At 47.0% G+C, this 20,697-nt stretch overlaps 1 protein-coding gene across 4 annotated transcripts in view; it reads left to right on the forward strand.

Moving 5' to 3' along the window:
• ERG (ETS transcription factor ERG) overlaps positions 1-20,697 on the forward strand; it is a 276,764-nt gene that overhangs the window by 212,405 nt on the left and 43,662 nt on the right. For all 4 annotated transcript variants that reach the window (XM_060010298.1, XM_060010302.1, XM_060010300.1 and 1 more), the window contains one exon: positions 1,687-1,904. In XM_060010298.1, coding sequence (XP_059866281.1) covers positions 1,687-1,904 — 218 coding nt within the window. The remainder of the gene's footprint in view (positions 1-1,686; positions 1,905-20,697) is intronic.

A 20,697-nucleotide genomic window follows, 5' to 3' on the forward strand; every position in this document is an offset into this window, starting at 1 on the left:
GATTCTAAGAGATTTTAGAGATACCGTGGCGGTGGGTGGTGGCGGGGGGTGGTTATCCATGCACAGACACCTGGCCTCCACTCTGAGAGCCAGAGCACTGAGTTTGTTCCTTTTGATTCTCCCTGCTCACTGGTTCACAGCACAGTGTGCCTGGCAGTGAAGTTCAGGTACTCGGGTCCCTGGGTAGATGGGGGATGGAGTGGGGGAGGACACACTGGATTGGGGGGTGCTTTGTGAAATTGCATGTGTTCCCTAAAGATTCGGACACTTCCGCCTAAGGAGGGGGGGGCTTCTGTCTTAGAAAGGCTGCTTCGTAGGGCTCTATTATTAACGGGGGTGGGGGGAAAATCGTTACTTATTTAAGTATCAATTCAAAGAATGAGAAAGGAGTGCTAAGGCAGACAATTATCGGAAACCAAGGAATATAAGAAGGGTGTCCTGGGCTGTGGGGATAGGAGGGAACTGAAGATAAAACACTCACCATTGTGCTCACCAAATCCCTGCTTTATCTTGGGCAGCTCACCTCAAGGTGAGGTCTCGACCTTCCTGGGTCTCAGATCTTCCCATTTGGGGGATGAGGAGTTTGGACAAGAAGGTCTCCACAGTCCCCACTGGCTCCAAAGTTTCCATTTAAAAAACATGTGTGACCCAGACAGCATTTGCTTCTCACCAGCTGCATAGCAGTACCGAGGGTGCCCAAGGACTGAAATAAACATGAACTACCACATGGATTTCTGTTTTGGTTATAGAAAGCAAAGTTGGATGGTCTCGTAGTTCTTCTGTGTCGTTGCTGCACAATACGTCATTCCAGTAGCTGAAATTTCCCAATCGAATTTGCCTTTGCTGATTTGGCTGTCGAATGTCCGCCTAGCCATAGGCTAACCACTTGTTTGACTTAAAACCACAGAAGAATGCTCTAACAATGACACATTTCTATTTCTTCTCACCCAATCATGCAAAATGAGCAAAGATAGGAATAGAAAGTAAGGGGGAAAAAAAAAAAAGAGCTAGTCAGCGATCTAGGTATTTTAAACATCTTGGTATTTGGAGACCTCTGGCTAATCACAGCTTTTTTTTTTTTTTTTGGTTCATTTATCATCCAGATGTTCACCGTCATGGAAGCGCCACTTGAAACTATTTCAGCTAATAACTTAGAAGTGGAAAATTTCGTATCTTTGTCTCTGTGTCCTTTGGTGCCCCATTTCCCCCTCACTCTTCTAAGTAGCTCTTCTTCAAAATCTCCTGGGAATGTGGCGGTTTTGCCAGATGCTTAGGTGTTAGCCGTCACATGTCTTTTTTAATCTTCACGACCATTCTGTACCCTGTCTGCTTGAATTATAGATTGCATTTGTCAAATAATGACACATGCAATTGGATGTCTTCTAAGACCTTTGAAATTCCACTTCCTTGAGTTGAGATTAAAGTGGGTATTATCTGCACGGCTGTGGTCAAGGCTGGGATGTTTGGAGACCTGCACAAAAGTTTTTCTAGGTCGGCCAGTGCCAACTCTTACCGTCTCTAGGGGAAAGAAAGCCAGCTCCCTTTTGCTGCTGAAAGGTGGAAATGGATACCGTAAAAACTACCTAAAAAGGGGGTCCCAGTTAGAAATGACCATACAGTTAGCAACTTTTTGAAGCATGACTGTCCCTTGGAACGTCCTGACTGTGTGTTTCTTTGGGTGTCCAGGAAGCGTTATCTGTCGTGAGCGAGGACCAGTCATTGTTTGAGTGCGCATACGGCACGCCGCACCTGGCCAAGACGGACATGACCGCGTCCTCCTCCAGCGACTATGGACAGACATCCAAGATGAGCCCACGTGTCCCTCAGCAGGACTGGCTGTCTCAACCCCCAGCCAGGGTCACCATCAAGATGGAATGTAACCCTAACCAGGTGAATGGCTCAAGGTAAGGAGACCGCTGGCTCTTGCTCTCCCAGACCTCTGGTTTTCCCACCCCTTGAAAAGGCAAAGTGGAAATTGATCACGCTTCCCCCGAGATGGTTTCAGAAACTCAGGGCATTGAACAGTAACACTGGGTAATGCTGAGAAAATGTGTTCTCCAGTGGTTTGCGTGGAGGATAGAGGTTGTAAAACCAGTAGTACATTTACCGAGAACTCGCTTTGAAGATGAGATGTTCAATTCCACTTCCCAGACGTGAGGGCTTTGTGGGAGGGGGCCTTGCCCACATATGGCAGAATTTGTCTCTGAGGTTTTTATTGCCTGGAAAGTAAAGCTGTCTTCTGTTTTCATGGAGGGAGAGTGTCAGCTAGTGGCCAGGCAGCGTAGCATATGTCCAAGCCCTATGACATTGCTAACGGACCTACTTTCTGTGTCCTCCAGCCCCCCGCCCCCCAACCTTCTCTCCTCTGTCACCTTCTTTGGATGCTTGCTTTTTCTTCTCATCTTTACTTACACTTAAAACCAAGCACCAGTGTCACCCATAAGTATTAACTCTCCTGAGTTTGTCACGATAATGCTGCGGTCACCTAGAATGTATTAGTGAATTACCGAATGTATTATCCCTGACACTCAAAAGCATTTCTTTTTCTTTTTCTAAATTTATCTGTTTGTTTATTTTTGTCTGCGTTGGGTCTTCGTTGCTGCGTGCGGGCTTTTCTCTAGTTGCAGCGAGCAGGGGCTTCTCATTGCGGTGGCTTCTCTTGCTGCGGAGCACAGGCTCTAGGCACGTGGGCTTCAGTAGTTGTGGCACATGGGCTCAGTAGTTGTGGCTCATGGTCTCTAGAGCACAGGCTTAGTAGTTGTGGCGCACGGGCTTAGTTGCTCCGTGGCATGTGGGATCTTCCCGGGCCAGGGCTTGAACCCGTGTCCCCGGCATTGGCAGGTGGATTCTTAACCAGTGTGCCACCAGGGAAGCCCACAAAAGCATTTCATTGGATGTAGTTTTGAAGAGTCAGGTTGATTTCAATTATGATATAATACCCCATATATATTCAGAAAGAATCGTATCAAATCTCAAGACAAAGAAAGAATAATTGCATTTAAATTTGTATGATCTGCCCAGAGTCACAAGAGCAGCTCACAAGTTTTAGTGCTTTACTATGTATAAAGCCCTTTTACATCTGATGGCCTGTCAGTCCTCCAGGCAGCCCTGTGAGGAATGCTTATCCCCATTCGATGGATGAGGAAACTGAGACTCAGGCATTTTCTGGCTAACCCAGATCAGCACTTAAAGCAACTCAGAATTTGGATTCCAATCAAGGGTGTTTGACTCCACACCCAGTGCATTTTCCCCACTCTGTCGCAGCTATAATAGGCCCTTTTTGCTACGTATATATTTTAATGCGAAATATGTTTTTTATAAGTGTCATGTTTTATAAGTGCTGGAAACCATTGCATCAACTTCTAGTGTGGTGTCCGTGAAGGTGCCAAGTCACAGCCCTCAGAGGGAATGTCAACCATGAGGCTGGACGTGCCAAACAGGGAGATGGGAGGGGCCAGAACGTCCCTGGGCCCTGAGAAGTCAGTTCGCTTCTGTGCGTCGAGTTTCTTCTTGAAAGTGGGAACGCTAATTCTGATGTTGCCTATTTGCTACAGCACTGGTCCTTTAAAGGGAATTCAAGCCAAGGCAGACCCATCTTAGACCTCGTCAAGGGGCTAATTCCTAGACTTCTGAAAGGACCATGATAGAAAAGGCAAGCATAGGGTCCAGGATGCCAGAGTCCCGGCCAGCTCCTCGTTATATGTAAATATGTTACAGGTAACTCCTATCCATCTGATAGAATGGTCCCACTGACTGTTCGCTGTATCTGTTTCTGAGACTTGGAGGCATGCAGGTTAATCCTGTTCTGAAGAAGGTAGCGGTGTTTGTATAAAAGGGTAGTTGTGGAGCCAACCCTGTGAACACTAATGGATTCTATTTTTTGGTGGAGTCACGTGATCCCACGCTTGCCGGGGCAGTCACGGTGGGAGCATTAAGAGCAAGATGCATTTCTAAAGCGTTCTTCTTCCAAGGCTAGTTTCTACCTATGGGAGATACATCAGCCCGTGTGTGTGCGCACGCGCATGTGTGTGTGTGCGTATGTGTGTGTGCGTGTGTGTGAGAGAGAGAGAGGGAGATTGTGTGTGCAAGGGAGAGATGATGAGAGAGATAGAGATGGAGATGGAGAGAGTGGAAGATAAATAATTAGAGAGAGAGGGAAAGAACGCTTCGGGCAGAGGGCACTGAGATGGTCTCCAGCTGGCAGCTGGCAGAGCGAGCCGTGCCCTGGCCCTTATTTGTGGAGTCTGGCCTAGGGCCAGCTCCAGGAATGCCAGTCTGGATTTAGCAAGCCTCAGAAAGAAGACTGAATGAGGAGGTGAGAACAATGTTGCAGAAATGAAACTTCCTCTCCTTCTCGCTGAATTTAAATAGATGAATGGATAAATAAGCAAACAAACAAATAAATGAATAAATAAATAAATAAGAGAGAAGTGTGAATACCGGTTCCTTCAATGCCGGCCTGTGCTTCCCTTCAAGAGCTGATGTCCACCTGCCCTCCTGGCCAAGCCCTGGGGCCTCCTTCCCAGCCCGAGGTGGTCATCACAGGGATTCGGGATGGGTGGGGGGACTTGAGGTGACCCTGAGCCTGGCCTAGGGGCTTCAAGTCCCCAAGAAAGACACGGGCCCCCGGAAAGCTTCTCCCACGTTCCTCGGCCGGCTGACCTTGGAAAGCTTCTTGGCCGTTCGTCTGTCAGGCAGCTGCGAAGCTGCGGACTCAGGCGAGGGTCTCTTTCCTGGGAAAGGAAATCATTTTTGGAGAAACTGGACCATTTTCTTGCAAGGGGACAATGGAAGCGTCAGTAGCTTCCACTCTCAGGCCCTCATGGAATCCTAAGATGCTCAGAATGCTCCCCTCAGAGGATGGTTAAAGGCAGTTCCAGCTTTGGGAGCAAACTGGGATTTGTTTCGGTGGCGGCTACCGAGGGAAGTCAGCCTTGTCGTGGTCCTTGTCCTCCTCCTGGATGTCCGGTGGTGCTGGCCCAGCAGCCGCTGCCCGGGAGGTGGGCACGGCTGCCTGCATTTGCCTGGTAACTTGATGGGAAATGGCAAGCCTGGTGTGGAGCAAGGGGTGAGGGGCATGGGGAGGAGGGGCACCGGGGGGAGGAGGACGTGGGGGAGGACCACGGGGGGGAGGAGGATGGGGGGAGGAGCAGAGGGGGTGAGGGGAATGGGGGTGAGGGGCGTGGGGGGGGAGGAGCAGAGGGGGGAGGAGCGTCGGGGGAGGAGCGTGGGGGGAGGAACACGGGGGGAGGAGCAGAGGGGGAGGAGCACGGGGGAGGAGGACGGAGGGGAGGAGCAGAGGGGGGAGGAGTGTGGGGGGAGGAACACGGGGGAAGGAGCAGAGGGGGGAGGAGCATGGGGAAGGAGCACAGCTTGTGGAACTGAGCTATGATGCAGATGTCAGCTGGTCACCAAGTACCCTCCTTCCCCTCACCGTGGAACGTTCTGGGGAAACAGGAGGCAGACATATATCGGTCCTCTTTGTAGAAGAGTCTTTTGCCTGTCTTTTCCGAGCTCCACGTGCTGGATCCAGCTCAGTGGGGCTGGTCTGGTGTGTCCGTCAGGGTTCTCCAGAGAAACAAAACCAGTGGAATGCACAATGAAGAGGTTTGCTGTAAGGAACTGGCTCACACAGTTGTGGAAGCTGTCAAGTCTGAGATCTGTAGGGTGTACCAGCAGGCTGCAATCTCAAGGAGGAGTAGGTACAACAGTCTTTTTTTGTTTTTTCAAATTTATTTTATTTTTTTGTACAGCAGGTTCTTATTAGTGATTATTTTATACATATTAGTGTATACACGTCAATCCCAGTCTCCCAATTCGTCCCACCCTCCCCCCGCCGCTCTCCCCGCTTGGTGTCCATACGTTTGTTCTGTACATCTGTGTCTCTATTTCAGATGCAACAGTCTTGAGGCAGAATTCCTTCTTCCTTAGGGGAAGCTCAGGTTTTGTTCTTTAGACCTTCAATTGATGAGATGAGGCCCACCCACATTATCAAGGATAATCACCTTTATTTAAAATCAATGGTTGGTAGATGTTAACCGCATCTGTGAAATACCTTCAGACCAACACCTCGACTGGCATTGGATTAAGTCACTGAGTGCAGTGGCCTGGCCAGGTGGACACAGGACACCGACCACGCCTGGTGCTTCTGGCCCCTTGGCTGGTCAGTGGTTAGTGGGGCCGTTCCTTTCAGATTTGCAAATCAGCATTTCCTGGGGTAGCCAGTTCCCTGTCCCTGAAGGGGCTCAGCCTGGCTGGATGGGAAGTGTTGGGGGCTGTCGCACGTCAGATTGATGGTCACCAGGACCGGCCTTCAGGCTGTGACCTTGTGGAATATTGCAAGTGGGCGGTGAGGCCCAGTCTGCTCTTCAGAGCATGACGGACTGCCCGAAGGGGCGTGGAGGAAGGAAAAACTCAAAATTCATCAGCGGACCTAAGGCCCATTTCATCTTGAGGATTGGAAGAGGCCGGCAGACAGGGCTGCCCGGGATCAGATCCACAGACTTTGCCAGCTTGCGGCGTGGTCTTCACACGTGTCAGCTCCAGTTCCATAAAAGGGAACGTGGACCTGCATGGACTCTGCTTTCATTCTAGAGACCTTGAATGGGCCCCTGGCTGTACCAGCTCTGCCCAAAGTGTCAGGGGGCAGAGGCCCAGGTCATGGAGACAGGGATCCTCCCTGGAGGGGCTCATGGCAGAGACACTGCAGAGGTGAGCGCGGTCGAGCACCAGGGACCAGGATGCAGCTCGTAAATGTGCCGCCTCCCTGCATCTTTCCGGAGATGCTGGCTGCCTCACCCACCACCTGGAAGCCCCAGGCCAGGGGTGCTGGGAGTTAGGGACTGCAGCAGGAAAGGAAGCGCATCTCCTGGCCCCCAGCCCAGTAGCTCCGTCTCATTGTTCTTGCTCTGAGCTTTTGTGTGGTGGGCTTCCGTACAGTACACTTGCCTCTTGAAGTCACGTTCAGGGGGAGTTTACGTAAGTCAAAAATCGGACTTTGGCTGGAACGGGCAGGCTGTTACCTTTGTGGCCCCTTGGTGCTCTTTTGCAAACACCCCCCCGGGGGGGGGAGAGCCCCCTGTACAGCCTGGGCATTGCCAGAACGTGACCTAGCTCCCTCCGCATAAGATACGGTCCCTGGGAATGGTCCTGTCTGTCCCTATCGACTCATTACCCTCGGAGGAAAAGGCCAAGGCTTGGAGGAGGGAGGAACTGAATTTCCCAAGCAAGTGATGGAATTCTGCAAAACCTTAGCCCCAATGCGCACACAAGCTCCTGAAATGAAATATGAGTGGTGAAATGAGATCTACTGCCATTATAACAGAGCTCTATAAAAAATAATGAAAGGAAAACAGGAGAGAAAGGAACCATGCCTTGTGAGCCAACAGGGATGTAATTGTGGGTTTGGCTTGGCGGCTGCCATATCAGAGGACATGATTCTTGCAGACACTAATCCAATTGCACATTGTGTAGACACAAGACATCACTTCTCAGCTTCGGTGGTCCCTGACACCCTGCCTTTCCCCTTTCTTCACTCCAGCCTCACACACAAGAAACCCCCAAGTGTTCACACAATGGAGACGTGTCAGTGCAGCCCAGCTGGAACAGCTGTTCACAGAGGGCCCTGCTGGGGCTTCAGAACTGCCTGGCCTCCAGCGAGCCCCCTGCTGTTGGCCTTAATTCTATGTGAGGTTCCTAAGGCCCAAGCCACTGTAGACTGGCAAGATAGACCAAGAAACACACACACGCACACACACACTCATACTCACATGCGGTCCACAAGAAAATTGTCTTCCATCACAAGCAGGCAGTATGGTGTGCAAGCCTTTACTCTCTCTCAGCATCCCTGTCTCGGAGATTCAGTCAACTCTCAGGCGGGTGGAATTGGGCATCCTCCATCCTTCCACAGGCAGTAAAGACCCCTGGTAGCCCACCAGGAAGTCGTGGCAATTCCGTGCTGCCCCCCTGGAGGCTCCCTGCAGCTGGAATTGAATGACTCTGTGTGCCACACTGTGAGTCCTGCTCTTAGCCCAGTACCCAAGCCACCTGGAGCCATTCATCTATTGTTGAGGTCTGTTGGGTGAGCGGTCCCCTGGTGCGCTGATTTTCAAAGTAGGGCCCTAAGATCCGCTGCATCAGCACCATCTGGGAGCTTGTTAGAGATTCAGATTCTCAGGCCCTGCCCAGACCTGCTGAGTCCAAAGCTCTGGGGGTGGGACCCAGCACTCCTGCTTTAACAAGCTCCCCCTCCCCTACCCCGGGATTCTGACACTCACCGGTCTGAGAAACAGTCCCGTGGCAGCATCCAGGGAGAGAAAAAAAATGAGAATCCCCGGAACTGGTTAAAGGTGGCCTATAGAGTGGATAATCTGGGAGAACAAAGTGCAGAGGAGGGCTCGCTCCCAGGAAGTCTGTCTGCCTAGGTGGACGGCCACCCTGCTCGCCTCTCACTGCAGTGGCTTTTGTCTGGCTGAGCCTGTGAGGTGAGAGATTGGGCCTCGCCTCTCTCTGTTGTCTGGGAAGGAGATTCACTGTGTGCTGTGAAGAACTCCAGCCTAGGATTAGATGACAGGATGCTTTTGACGTAATATTTAAAAAGCATGCGGTCTGGAGTGTGATGAAGATGACAGAAAAGGGGGCTACCTGATTGGTCCATCTTGGTGTCAGACGTCCTGGTTACGCACGGAGTCATTCATTCGTCCAACAAGTATGTACTGAGCACCTATTATGTGCAGTCACTGTTTTAGGTACTTGACATACAGTCGTAAAACATACACAAAAATATTGCCTCTCTAAGTTCACTTTCTAACGGGAAAGACAGCCAGTGAACCAGATAGCTAATTAAAGGCTAACAGGTTAGATTGTGGTAAGTGCTAAGGAAAAAAGAAAACTAAAGCAGGGCAGGGGGTGGCAGGTCTAGAAAGGGCAGCCTGAAAAGATCCCCTCTGAGAACATGACATTTGAGTAAAGCCCCAAAGTCAGTGAGGGAGAAGGTCCCATGGTTACCCAGTAGGACAATATTCCAGGCAAAGGGAGTGGTGAGTGCAGAGACCCTGAGGTCAGCCTGAAGTGTGGGAGGACAGTCATGGCTAATGTTCAGTGACCAAGGGGAAGAGTGATAGGAGATGAGGTTGAGTGATCGTGAGGCCAGTGAGGGGCTTTGATCTTCACTCTGAGCGAGCTAGGAGACCGCTGGGGGCTGTAAGCAGAGGAGGGACGTGACGTCACTCAGATTTAGCAGGATCTCCCTGGCTCCTGTGTTGAAGCCAAGACCACTAGTAGGCCCTTCAGGAGTTAGGGTAAGAGATGGTGAGGCCTGCGTAAGGGTGGTTGCGATGCAGGGGTGGGAAAAGTGATTGCATTCTGGACGTATTTTGAAGGTAGAACAGTTGTGTTTTGCTGATGGGTATGGAGTGAGGAAGAGGGAAGTGAGGCTGAGCCCCAGGTTTGGGGGGTGTACCCCAAATGAGGGGTGGACAAACCACAACTGGAATCCTCCTGAGAATCGAGCCTAGGCCCCGCTAAGTATCAGCCCAGACGCAGGAGGCTTGCACTTACCTCTAATAGGCACCAGGCAAAATAGGACGAGCTCTGGACTCCTTGCCTGAGTTCAGGGGATCTTACTCATTAAACCAGTGCTTCGCAGATGCCGTGCCTGCGCCCCCAGGGAGCCATTTGGCAGTGTCTGCAGACAGGTTTTTTTTTTTTGCGGTATGTGGGCCTCTCACTGTTGTGGCCTCTCCCGTTGCGGAGCACAGGCTCCGGACGCGCAGGCTCAGCGGCCATGGCTCACGGGCCCAGCCACTCCACGGCATGTGGGATCCTCCCGGACTGGGTCACGAACCCGTGTCCCCTGCATCGGCAGGCGGATTCTCAACCACCGCGCCACCAGGGAAGCCCTGAAGACGGGTTTGACTGTCACACCTGTGAGGCGTTCCTGGCATCTAGTGAGTTGAGGCTAGAGGTGCCGCTCAGCGGCCTACAACACACAGGACAGCATCTGCCCCCAGAAAGAATCACCTGGCCCCCAAGGTCTGTCATCTCGAAGTGGAGAACTCTGCACTAAACCATTTATTTGGTGTTTACTCTTCATCATAGACAGTGTTTGCTATGAAGATGAGTTAAGAGAAGCTTACGGTCCATCAAAGGTGAAAAAGATTCCGTGAGGTCGCGTGACAAGTACAAGTTCAGGGGGATGCTCTGGGCCTGGCCATAGCAGGGATGAGAGTATGACTCAGTTTCCCCAGGCAGGAAAGACTCCCAGAGGAGTGATACTAATATTTCTATAACGCACTGTGATTTATTAATAGATTTTAGGATACAACATATCATCCAATTTCCTCATTAAATCTATGAGATGGCATTAAGATTATACCCATTTTACGCATGGAGACCATTGAGTCTCCGTAACTTAAGTCCGCCTGCCATGGGCCGTGTGACCCCAGGCCTGTGCTCCTCTTCCTCCCTCAGGGCTGCTTCCTTTAGCCAGGCATCACCTCTGTGTTGGCAGGGATGGTGGAGTTTCTCCAGGTGATAGATGAGCAATATGTCCGATTTTTTGTCTTCTGAGAGGCATTAAATCCAAACACCAACCATATTTTGATTTCTTGTATATATTACACAGTTAAAAAAATTTACTTTCCTCTCATTTTACTCATTATAACAGATCAATTAAACTGCACTCATCTTTACATTCCCTTCATGAGGTGATTTCAAACAGAACCACATTTAACAAATAATTCGCGTGATGGGAGACCTACGGTCTGAGCCCAGCGGTGGCTCTCAGTAAATACTCATTGGCCTGAAATTAAAAATAAAAAATTCTCAGTTTTAGGATAGTGACTATTCCAGTTCCCTGTGTGTCATTGTGTTGGAAGAGGTGCTTTGCCCAGTTCCTGCGTACAGAGCAACATCTTAGCGGAAGGTCTTTTAACATCAGTTTTCTCATTTTACGTGGAATACTCAATATTTGACATTTGAAAGCGGCTCCCTGGGACTGGTCTCCCTCATGCCTTTCTACTTTGATGCATTGAGATTTGACTTCATGTATATCTTCTTACATTTTCTAGAAGACTTTATGTCTTCTTTTAGGACAGTGAAATTTGCAGCTATAATCACATTTGTTCCTTTCTGCCTTAAGGTTCTGAATCCGACTGGCATAAAAGATGTTTCCTAGTTAAGCTTGGCCACCTTCCAAACCTTCCAAGCTGTGGGCGGCTCAGTGTTGGAGACTGGAAAACTAGTGGTTTTCCCAACTGTGCTAGTGAGGTCGGGTGGTAATAGTTTGTCCTACTTGTAAGGGGCCTTGAGTCTTTACAGACATCAGTTCATTGGGCTGCAGGGCTGAGACATGGATTGAAAGGGCCTCACTTGGGGAAGATTTAGTGAGAGAGTCAAGTTCTCTGGGGCTCCCTCTCTGTCTGGAGCAGACTTTTTCTCATCCCCCTTCCTTAGTAGCACTCATGAGCATCTTTGCCATTTCTTGGGGTGTCAAATGAATGGACACCATTTTGGAGAACAGCCTAAGAGCTGTGCTCTTCCTTATGATGTAAGTGAATCCCATCGGGTCACTGTGGATATTGACATTGGGACAAGGGCACTGCTTGGCATTTTCTATCCTGAAAGGAAAATCATCTTGGTTAACCAGAATTTACATAGGCTTTTAGGAAAATAAAACCCTGAAAGCACCATAATGGCTATCGGGCTTACTTCTTTCCTCTCTGAAAAATGAAAGTGTTTTGAGAAAAGCATACACACACGCACACAAGATAGAAAAGGTGCTACATCTTTGTCAGGTAACTATTTGTAGACATCTTATTCTACAGAATACTTTATTCTAAAGGATGCGTTTCCTCCTCAGTTTTCAAGACCTAAATGTGCTGTGATCTTGCTGATACCATTTTCGGCTGTTAAACCATGAAACTTTCTCAGGGAAACTTCAGACCCCTTTTGGGGACAAAGAACTAACTGTTGGTGGTGACTTTTTAAATTAATTTCGTCTTCAACTGCTTAGGAGAAGGGAGAAGGGAGAAGGGAACAGGCCTGGTGGGAAGAGGCTGAAATTCCAGGTGTAAGAGAGAATATTTAGTAAGGGTAAAAATAACACACAGCTGTGAAGATAAACATCTCCAGTTTCAGTTGGAGCCCAGAGTGCTCCGTGAATCACTGCCCAGCTCCACCCGCTGCTCAGGCCATGGGCTCTGAAGCAGCTTTTCCACTGCCTCTGATTCAGAAATAAACCAGACCTACAAATTACCCCAGTGCTTTCCAGACAATCCCCTCCTTGTCTGGGGTCCTAAAAATACCTTTTTGTGGTGACTACCTCCATTCATGGCGTGAAACTTGATTAGGAGTTGGTTCGGTCGATTAGGACTAAGTATGTGCTTTTAGGATTCTTAGGAAGAAAACCACCTGAGGGGGGATTGATTCCTATTCAGGTTTAAGGCAGACTTGGGATGCGTGCCCTGGCCAGCATCCTTAGGACCCTCTCGTGGAACTGAACTCTTTGGACTGTCAGGGTAGAGCTGCCAAAGAAAGCCTCTGTAGTCTAGCTTCATCATCAAGTTCTTAACATGAAGTCACCTAATAAGCTAAAAAGCACATTTGGGAAGATAGTGCCGTTCTAATAAACCGTCATGAGCTGAAGACTGCACGGGAGTAAACATTCGCTTGCTCATCCACAAAAGGGTTGGATGGGATGTGGACCGTGGTCTTCCAGGGCAGAGTATGTGGGGCTGGGGAGAGAGACTTCACCCACCCAAAGGCAGGCACCACGAGAACAGGGACACTGCTGGGTCCCCGGCACCTGGGACAGTACGTGGCGTACACTTGCTCTGTAAGTGTTTGTCACACAGATGAATGGATAAAGAAGATGGGGTACATATGTACGATGGAATGTTACTCAGCCATAAGAAAGAATGAAATAATGCCATTTGCAGCAATACGGATGGACCTGGAGATTCTCATACTGAGTGAAGTAAGTCAGAGAAAGACAGATAGCATATGATGTTGCTTATATGTGGAATCTTTTTTAAAAAAATGGTACAAAGGAACTTATTTATAATGCAAAACAGAAATAGACCCACAGACATAGAAAACAAACTTACGGTTACCAAAGGGGAAAGGGAGGGGAGGGATGAATTAGGAGTTTGAGAGTAACATACACACGCTACTATATATAAAATAGATAAACAACCAGGATCTACTGTATAGCACAGGGAACTGTACTCAATATTCTGTAATAACCTATAAGGGAAAACAATCTGAAAAAGAACACGTGTGTGTGTGTGTGTGTGTGTGTGTAAAATGCATACCTGAATCACTTTGCTGTACACCTGAAACGTACACAACATTGTAAATCAACAATACTTTAATAATTTTTTTAAATGAATGAATTGAGGAGGCCCAGGGCCAGATGGCCGAGGACAGTCTAGGGAGTGTGGATTTGTCGGAAGGCTCTATGGGCCGAGGAAGGGCTTGGGTTGCACGTGGCCAGCATGGACTTGTCTTTGTGGAAGATGACTCTGGTAGCAGGAAAGCAGACTCTCTGGAAGTAAAGCTCAAGAAGACTCCACCTTCTAATTTATCCCTCTCCCCCTCTCTTGCCTTTGGAAACCATAAGTTTGTTGTCTACATCTGTGACTCTAGTTCTGTTTTGAAACTAAGTTCATTTGTGCCATTTTTTTTAGATTCCACGTATAAGCGATATCATATGATATTTGTCTTTTCTCTGTCTGAATTAGTTCACATATACACACTACTATATATAAAATAGGTAATTAATAAGGACCTACTGTATAGCCCAGGGAGCTCTACTCAATATTCTGTAATAACCTATATGGGAAAAGAATCTAAAAAAGAATGGATATATGCATATGTGTAAATGAATCACTTTGCTGTACACCCGAAACTAACACAACATTGTAAATTAACTATACTCCAATAAAAGGTTTTTTAAAAAAATATGCGTTTCAGGGCTTCCCTGGTGGCGCAGTGGTTGAGAGTCCGCCTGCCGATGCAGGGGACACGGGTTCGTGCCCCGGTCTGGGAAGATCCCACATGCAGCGGAGCAGCTGGGCCCATGAGCCATGGCCGCTGAGCCTGCGCGTCCGGAGCCTATGCTCCACAACGGGAGAGGCCACGACAGTGAGAGGCCCGCGCACCGCAAAAAAAAAAAAAAAAAAAAATGCATTTCAAATGTGAAAAAAAAAATTACTCCACCAGCATGTGATGGAGAACGAGGCAGGGGAAAGCCGTCTCCAAGTGCAAGAGGAATTCAGGAACAGGAAGGAGGATGGGGCTTGAAGAATGGGTAGATTTTCTAGAGGACCAGCGGGTTTGCCACCACCAGGAGAAGTTATATCAGTTTTGCCCAAATTCGATTTTGACTTGCCTTGGGCTTTCTCTCAGGCCTGAGTGCCTCCACTAACTGTTGTGAAGTGAGGGTGGATCACAGATTTAAGGTGGCTGGTGAGCTCGGCCCTGTCACTTGGGGCTGCATTCAGTGACATGCTTGGATGAATCAGGTCCATTCACACTCAGCTCAGGGCACAGCGCATCCTTGTCAAGCTAACGTTCGCATCTATGCCATTTCACTGCGGGCTGTTTCTGTGATAGAATCTGCCCTGCTGTAAGTAGACTCTGATGTGAGAAAACCAATGTCAGATGTCAAGTTTATTTTGTTTTTCAAAAACCAAAGCCCTAATTTTAATGTCTTGGTACATTTTTATAGGCACATTACCCCTTTTCAAAGAAAAGGATTATGGAAACAGCTAAAAGAAGCTTTTGTATCGGGCTGGGGTCCGCTTAATCTTAAAAAAATTAGATGGACTACTTTCTCAGTGGTCCAGCTTCTGTCCTGGTTCTCAGTTCTGTCTTCTTAGACCCATGATCTGAGTCACAGGCATTCCCACTCTCCTCTCTGAGCACAGACACTTCTTGTCTGATTTCCTCACACTCATGAATGTTCACCCATCATCTCTGCAGAGCTTGCACCCTGCTGAGTGCCTCAAGGAAGGTTTGGGGAGGGACATATGATGTTCAACTGTAAATCGAGGTGGCCACCTTTTTCTTAAACCAGACTTATCAAAATTCGTATGTATGTCCAAATAAACATTGCCGCCTTTAGCGTCTCCCAGGAGGCTCTGCCTTTGTCTGCACAGGGCTGGCCGCCCTATCCATGACTGTCTTCAGGGCCACTCCCAGGATATTCTTCAGAAAATACCCAATAGTGATGACCTTGAGTCTTCTGAGGGTCCATCCCATTATGTGTTATGTCTGTGAAAGAGACAATTCGTGTGGAGTTACCAGGGGAGGTCCTATAGCATGGTGGTCAAGTCCTTGGACTCAGGACCCCAACTCTGTAGGTTCAAATCCCAGCTGCTCCACTACTGGTCGTGTAACCTTGGGCACAACCTGCCTCCATCCTCTCTGCAAGTCAGCTGTAATATTGCTGCTGCTTATTGGTATTTGACCTCGTGGAGTTGTGTGGATGAGATGAATAATAACAGCTAACGCATAGCGTTTACTGTGTGTTAAGCACCATTTTGAATGTTTCACTATAACATGAATACATGAAAAGCGTTTGGAGCCATCCCTAGCATGAGTAAAAGCAGTCAGATACGGGCTAGAAGATGAAACAAATGAGGTCTGTAAATATTCGTTTGCCCACCATGCAGAGGCAAATTTGAATTTAAAACATATAACTTAGAAGCCTGTGGAAACTGGAATATGTAGCATTCCATCTCTCAGATTGTTTTCGGTTTTTAATCATTTATTTTTTATATTTTTGCACCCATTTTTCTGGTTGGCTGGTTCTTTCCAAAATCAGTGTCGAGAAGTGGTAAGCATGGAGCGCTGGCTGAGGAAATACAGTCTCCCAGTTCCTGTAGCTGAAGCAGCTGCGAGCTGTGTGATTGGAGCATCCTGCTTTGTGTGTGGTATGTTCTCAGGTCTGTTATGGGACGCTGGGAAGGATACTGCTTCCTGCATCACCCAGTTCTCTGCAAGAGAAGCCACGAGAGAAACTTCTCTCAAGTTCCAGCCCAGGAAAAGCTTTGCTTCTGCTGAGTGACTGGTTCAGATGTATCTTTTTGACACCTTGAATTGTCACAGGATAGATTCCTTTTTTGCTTTGGCAAGTAGGAAGTTCAGAGATAGATTGATGTTCTACCTTGAACAACTATAAATAGGAAGCTTACTCAATGTGCTGATTTTATCTCTTGGTTAATTGCTTTTCTGCCCTCATATAACCTTCACTTCCATTCCTTTGATCGTTTATGTCTTGTGTGCATTTTTGCAGTCCACCTCAAATGTCACATAGTTTGAGGAAGGACAGGGGAAGAAAGTATATTCAGAGCCACCACACATACACATAAATATAACTCTGGAGCTGCAGAGGGAGACGTTGGACTCTCCTCCTTAGAAAAATGTTAATATAAGCTAAGCATTTGTTCATCCAAGTAGCTTCTGGAGAGTCCTGCCTGGGGGCTTGGGAATGGAGTTTCCCAGCCCTCTGATTCTGTAACCCTACGAGAACCCAGCGGAGTTTGGCAGCATGTCTGACTTCTCACCTTAATTTAAATATAGTAGATTTTTCCAATTTATTTGATATTCTTTGCTATGTTCTTTCATCATTAATTCATAATACTAGTATGTTTTAAGAAGTCAATGATCATGTTCTCAACTCACCTTAATTCTCCAAATGCTACTTAAGAGCGATTAATTAATTGAGGCTCAGCAGGCCATCTTAGTTGGGCATGTGTCTCCAGTTATCAGAAGAAGGGCACCAACCCCCTGTCTTGTTCATCATGAAGGTTGAGGGGGTCTTTCTACATTATTTCTCTATTTCCTAGAGTGACCGCAATTATACCCAAGTGGCATGGAAATCTGTTAGATTGCTGCAGAGATTAAACTCCTGAAGTTGTTTGGCCCCAAGGATATTTTAAGGGGCTTGGAGGCTGATACACCCAACTTTCTGGCACCCCAGCTGTTGTCCAGTGCCTTCCTGAAATTCTTCAGTCTGAATCAGCCTCCCCCTCTCATGGCAGCCCCAGCCCCATGTGGGATTTCTCCTGCTGTGAGCGGTCTTCCTGCCTTCTCTTCCCTCTCACTGGTGCCACATACTGTATGGGGTTGTCAAGACCAGTGTTTTGTGGGTTATAAATAGAACCCAGACCTGAAAATGTGAATCTGAGAATATGGTTAAGACACAATCATTTTTAATTTATTTTATTGTGGTAAGAACACAACACGAGATCTACCTTTTAAACAAATGTTTAAGTGTACCTTATTGTTGACCAAAGGTACCAAGTAGTACAGCAGATCTCTGGAGCCTTTTCATTCTACTTGACTGAGACTTTATGATGGTTGATTAGTAACTTCACCACTTCTCCCTCCCCCAGCTCCTGGAAGCCAACATTTCACTCTTTGATTCTCTGAATTTGACTTTTTTAGATACCTCATATAAGGGGGAATCGGGCAGTATTTGTCTTTCTGTGACTGGCTTTTTTCACTAAGTGTAATGTTCTCAAGGTTCATCCATGCTGTCATCTATTTCCAAATTTCCTTCTTTTTAAGGAGAATCGTATTCTATTGTATGAGTGTACCACATTTTCTTTATCTATTCATCCATCAATGGACATATAGGTTGTTTCCACACCTTGACTATTGTGAATGGTACTGTAGTGAAGCTAGAAGTGCTACTATCTCTTGCCTGATTTTAATTCTTTTGGATAATTAGGCATAAGTGGGATTGCTGGATCATATGGTTGTTTTCTTTAAAAATGTTTCAAGGAACCGCTATACTGTTTTCCAGTGCAGCTGTACCATTTTGCATTCCCACCAACAGTACGCGAGGGTTCCAATTTCTCTACATCCTCACCAACACTTGTTATCTTTTGGGTTTTGTTTTTATAATAGCCATCTTGACAGGTGTGAAGTGATATCTCACTGTGGTTTGACTTGCATAATCACTTTTCCATGCCCTTAAAAGATAGAGTCTTTGAGAGAAATATCTTGAACCATGCTTATTAGCAATAAAGAAATTGATGCCCCAAATAATAAGACAGAGAACTTTCATATTCACCAATTAATTACCCATTTAGCAGGCACCTAATGAATTGCCTTAGAACTTTCACAGGAACTGTTAAAGAACACATATGTGAATACCCAGAATATCATATTTAAAGGGATGCTCTTTGCTATGTGCATTTCAAAGTAATGTACTGAATGCTCAAACCTTTACCATGTTAGAATAGAGAACGTGGGATCCTCTGTTCTAGGCTTGGTACAGGTAGGATACCAGGCTGTCTGTGGGAGCTTCTCCCTGTGACTTCTCGGAATGCATGATGAAGGTAGAGCTAAACAGTGCAGTAAGCAAGGGGCAGGTTTCCGGTGTGGATCTCTTCTTACCACAGCTGGGCAAAGAGCTGAAAACGCATTTATTGGGAGACTTTTCAATATACACTTTGCAATTCTCTGAATCATGTTAAGATTTCTTTTTCTTAAAATAGCAGTGTCTAAAGTCCATGAAAAAAATCCTCCTCCAGGATTTCCCTCTCTTTCTTATTTCCGTCTTTTTAGATACGCTCTGGATGGGTCACACATCTGCTGTGCTGGGGAATGAACAGTCCAGGGGCAAGGATGGTGGCCTAGACTATGAATCGTGTATGTATCACAGTGCACACCCTAAGCCAGAGTAACGTGTGGGGCAGGGCGTTCCTGATGCCTTTCTGAAATAAGGATCTGCTTTACTTTTTAAAGGGCCGCCATCCTAGCCATCTTAGCTTTACTGGGTGGGGCTGTCTGTGCGGGGGTTATAAGTGTGGCCAGTGAGTAGAGGCTGCCCAGCTTCAAGCCTCAGTTCTGCCTCCTCCTGGCTCTGAGACCTGGAGCAATTCCCTTCTCTTTTGTGTCATCAGTTTACACATCTGAGAAAGGGAGCTAATGCCAGCTAGCCGCTGCACCAGGCTGTTGTGAGGATTGGTAACTGTTAAGCTCTCAGAACACAGCAACATATATATATGCTACTCTTTTGCTATTAAAATTTCCAAGAGAATAAACAAGGTGAATGACCTGGGGCCCCTTTAACCAGTATTTATTGAATACCTGCCTTGAGTCTCGTATGTCAGTGGCCCTATGGGGTGACCTCTCCCCTCTTTGGGGTTGGAGTTCTGTTAGATTTATTACTTAGATTCAAAAACTGTTTGAAGTGATCACAAACATGGTTCCCTTCTGTCTTCCTCTGAAGCTAAAACAAAATACAGTGGAAAAAAGACAATTTTTTTTATTGAACTGAAGGTACAACGTTTGAAAATAGGGTTTCATTCTGCTGCTTTTTTTCACAATGAAAGCTGGCTGGAAAAGCTTAATGAGATGAATTATGTCTTCTGGTTATAAGATGAAGACAAAGTAACCATATTGAAGACTGCCCCTGTTTTAAATACTTACACATATTTTTGGAAAGCTCTGGTAAAATGCAATTTAATAGTTCATTATATCTCTGTATTTGATGAGGGATCTATTTTAATGCCATGGGAAAACTGATTTGTTCCTAGAGCTCTCGTCCTCAGAGATGGAAATTGAACAATTGAATTGTAAGAAAATGGGAGAGTTGGAACGTATGGTCCATAATCCCCCATGTTTCCTCTTTCTGTAATTCTATACATCTCTTTGACTTTTAACTTTTTAGATGGATAACTGCCTTGCTGGAGAAGAAAGGATTTACGGTGCCTGCTGTACATCAGGCACTCAATAAAAAATAGTCTAAATGGAGGAGTGAACGAATGAATCTGAACAGTGCTCATCTTAGATCTTACAGATGGTACTTGAGTGACACTCATCACCCAAGTAGCATCTAAAGTCTTTTTCCTAAAGAAACAAACCCCTTTAACTCTCTTCCCTAGTAACTTCTCTCCTTGAGACCAACGGACCAAAACATACATACTCCACTCAACTGATGGAATTTTCCAAAGGGAAAGGAAACTAAGTCTCAAGTGAAGACATTCAGTGTTTTGATATTAGGATGGGTCTTTTAGAGATAAATGTTGGAAGCCAGGAAAAACAGCATCAAGAGGAAATAATGCACGTGTAGGCAGCATTGGAAATATAGAGGGTTCGCACCGTGGGAACTCCGACTGCTATTATTTTTAAATTTCCTTCATGTTAGTACAGCTGTGAGGATGCCATGAAACAGGGCTGTGTATTTCCAGGCCCATGGTAGGAACTTAGTCCTGGATGACCCCAACTATAACCTCCATGCACAGACATACCTGCTTCTTCCTCATCATCAGCCCTAAGCTCCCTCCATCAGCACCAGACATGTGCAAGGGATGCTGAGAACAAATCTGTATTTTCAGAGTTCCCAGACGCTGAACAAACTCTTTCCAGGGCCTTTGGTCTGCTCTTCCTGTCCACACCCCTGCCATGGCTCTTGGGTCTAGAATGACCTTTTCCACCCCACCTCAGTGCTGCCCCACCCAGAGAGTGCCCTTCTGCCTCAATGCCTCAGACCATCTCTGACTTGAAGGTCATGTCCATGCCAGGCCTATAGTTCCAAGATTCTGCAAATTGGCTGCAGAGTTCCAGCAAACAAAGTGTGGAGGAGACAAAGGAAGGCTCACTGGAGTGGAGCCCACAACCATCAGGGCCTCAGACATGGGGATGGAAATCTAACATCCAATGGAGATGCGTAGATTC

This window comes from Delphinus delphis, chromosome 4 (assembly GCF_949987515.2).
Source record: "Delphinus delphis chromosome 4, mDelDel1.2, whole genome shotgun sequence".
NCBI classification, from domain to species: Eukaryota; Metazoa; Chordata; class Mammalia; order Artiodactyla; family Delphinidae; genus Delphinus; species Delphinus delphis.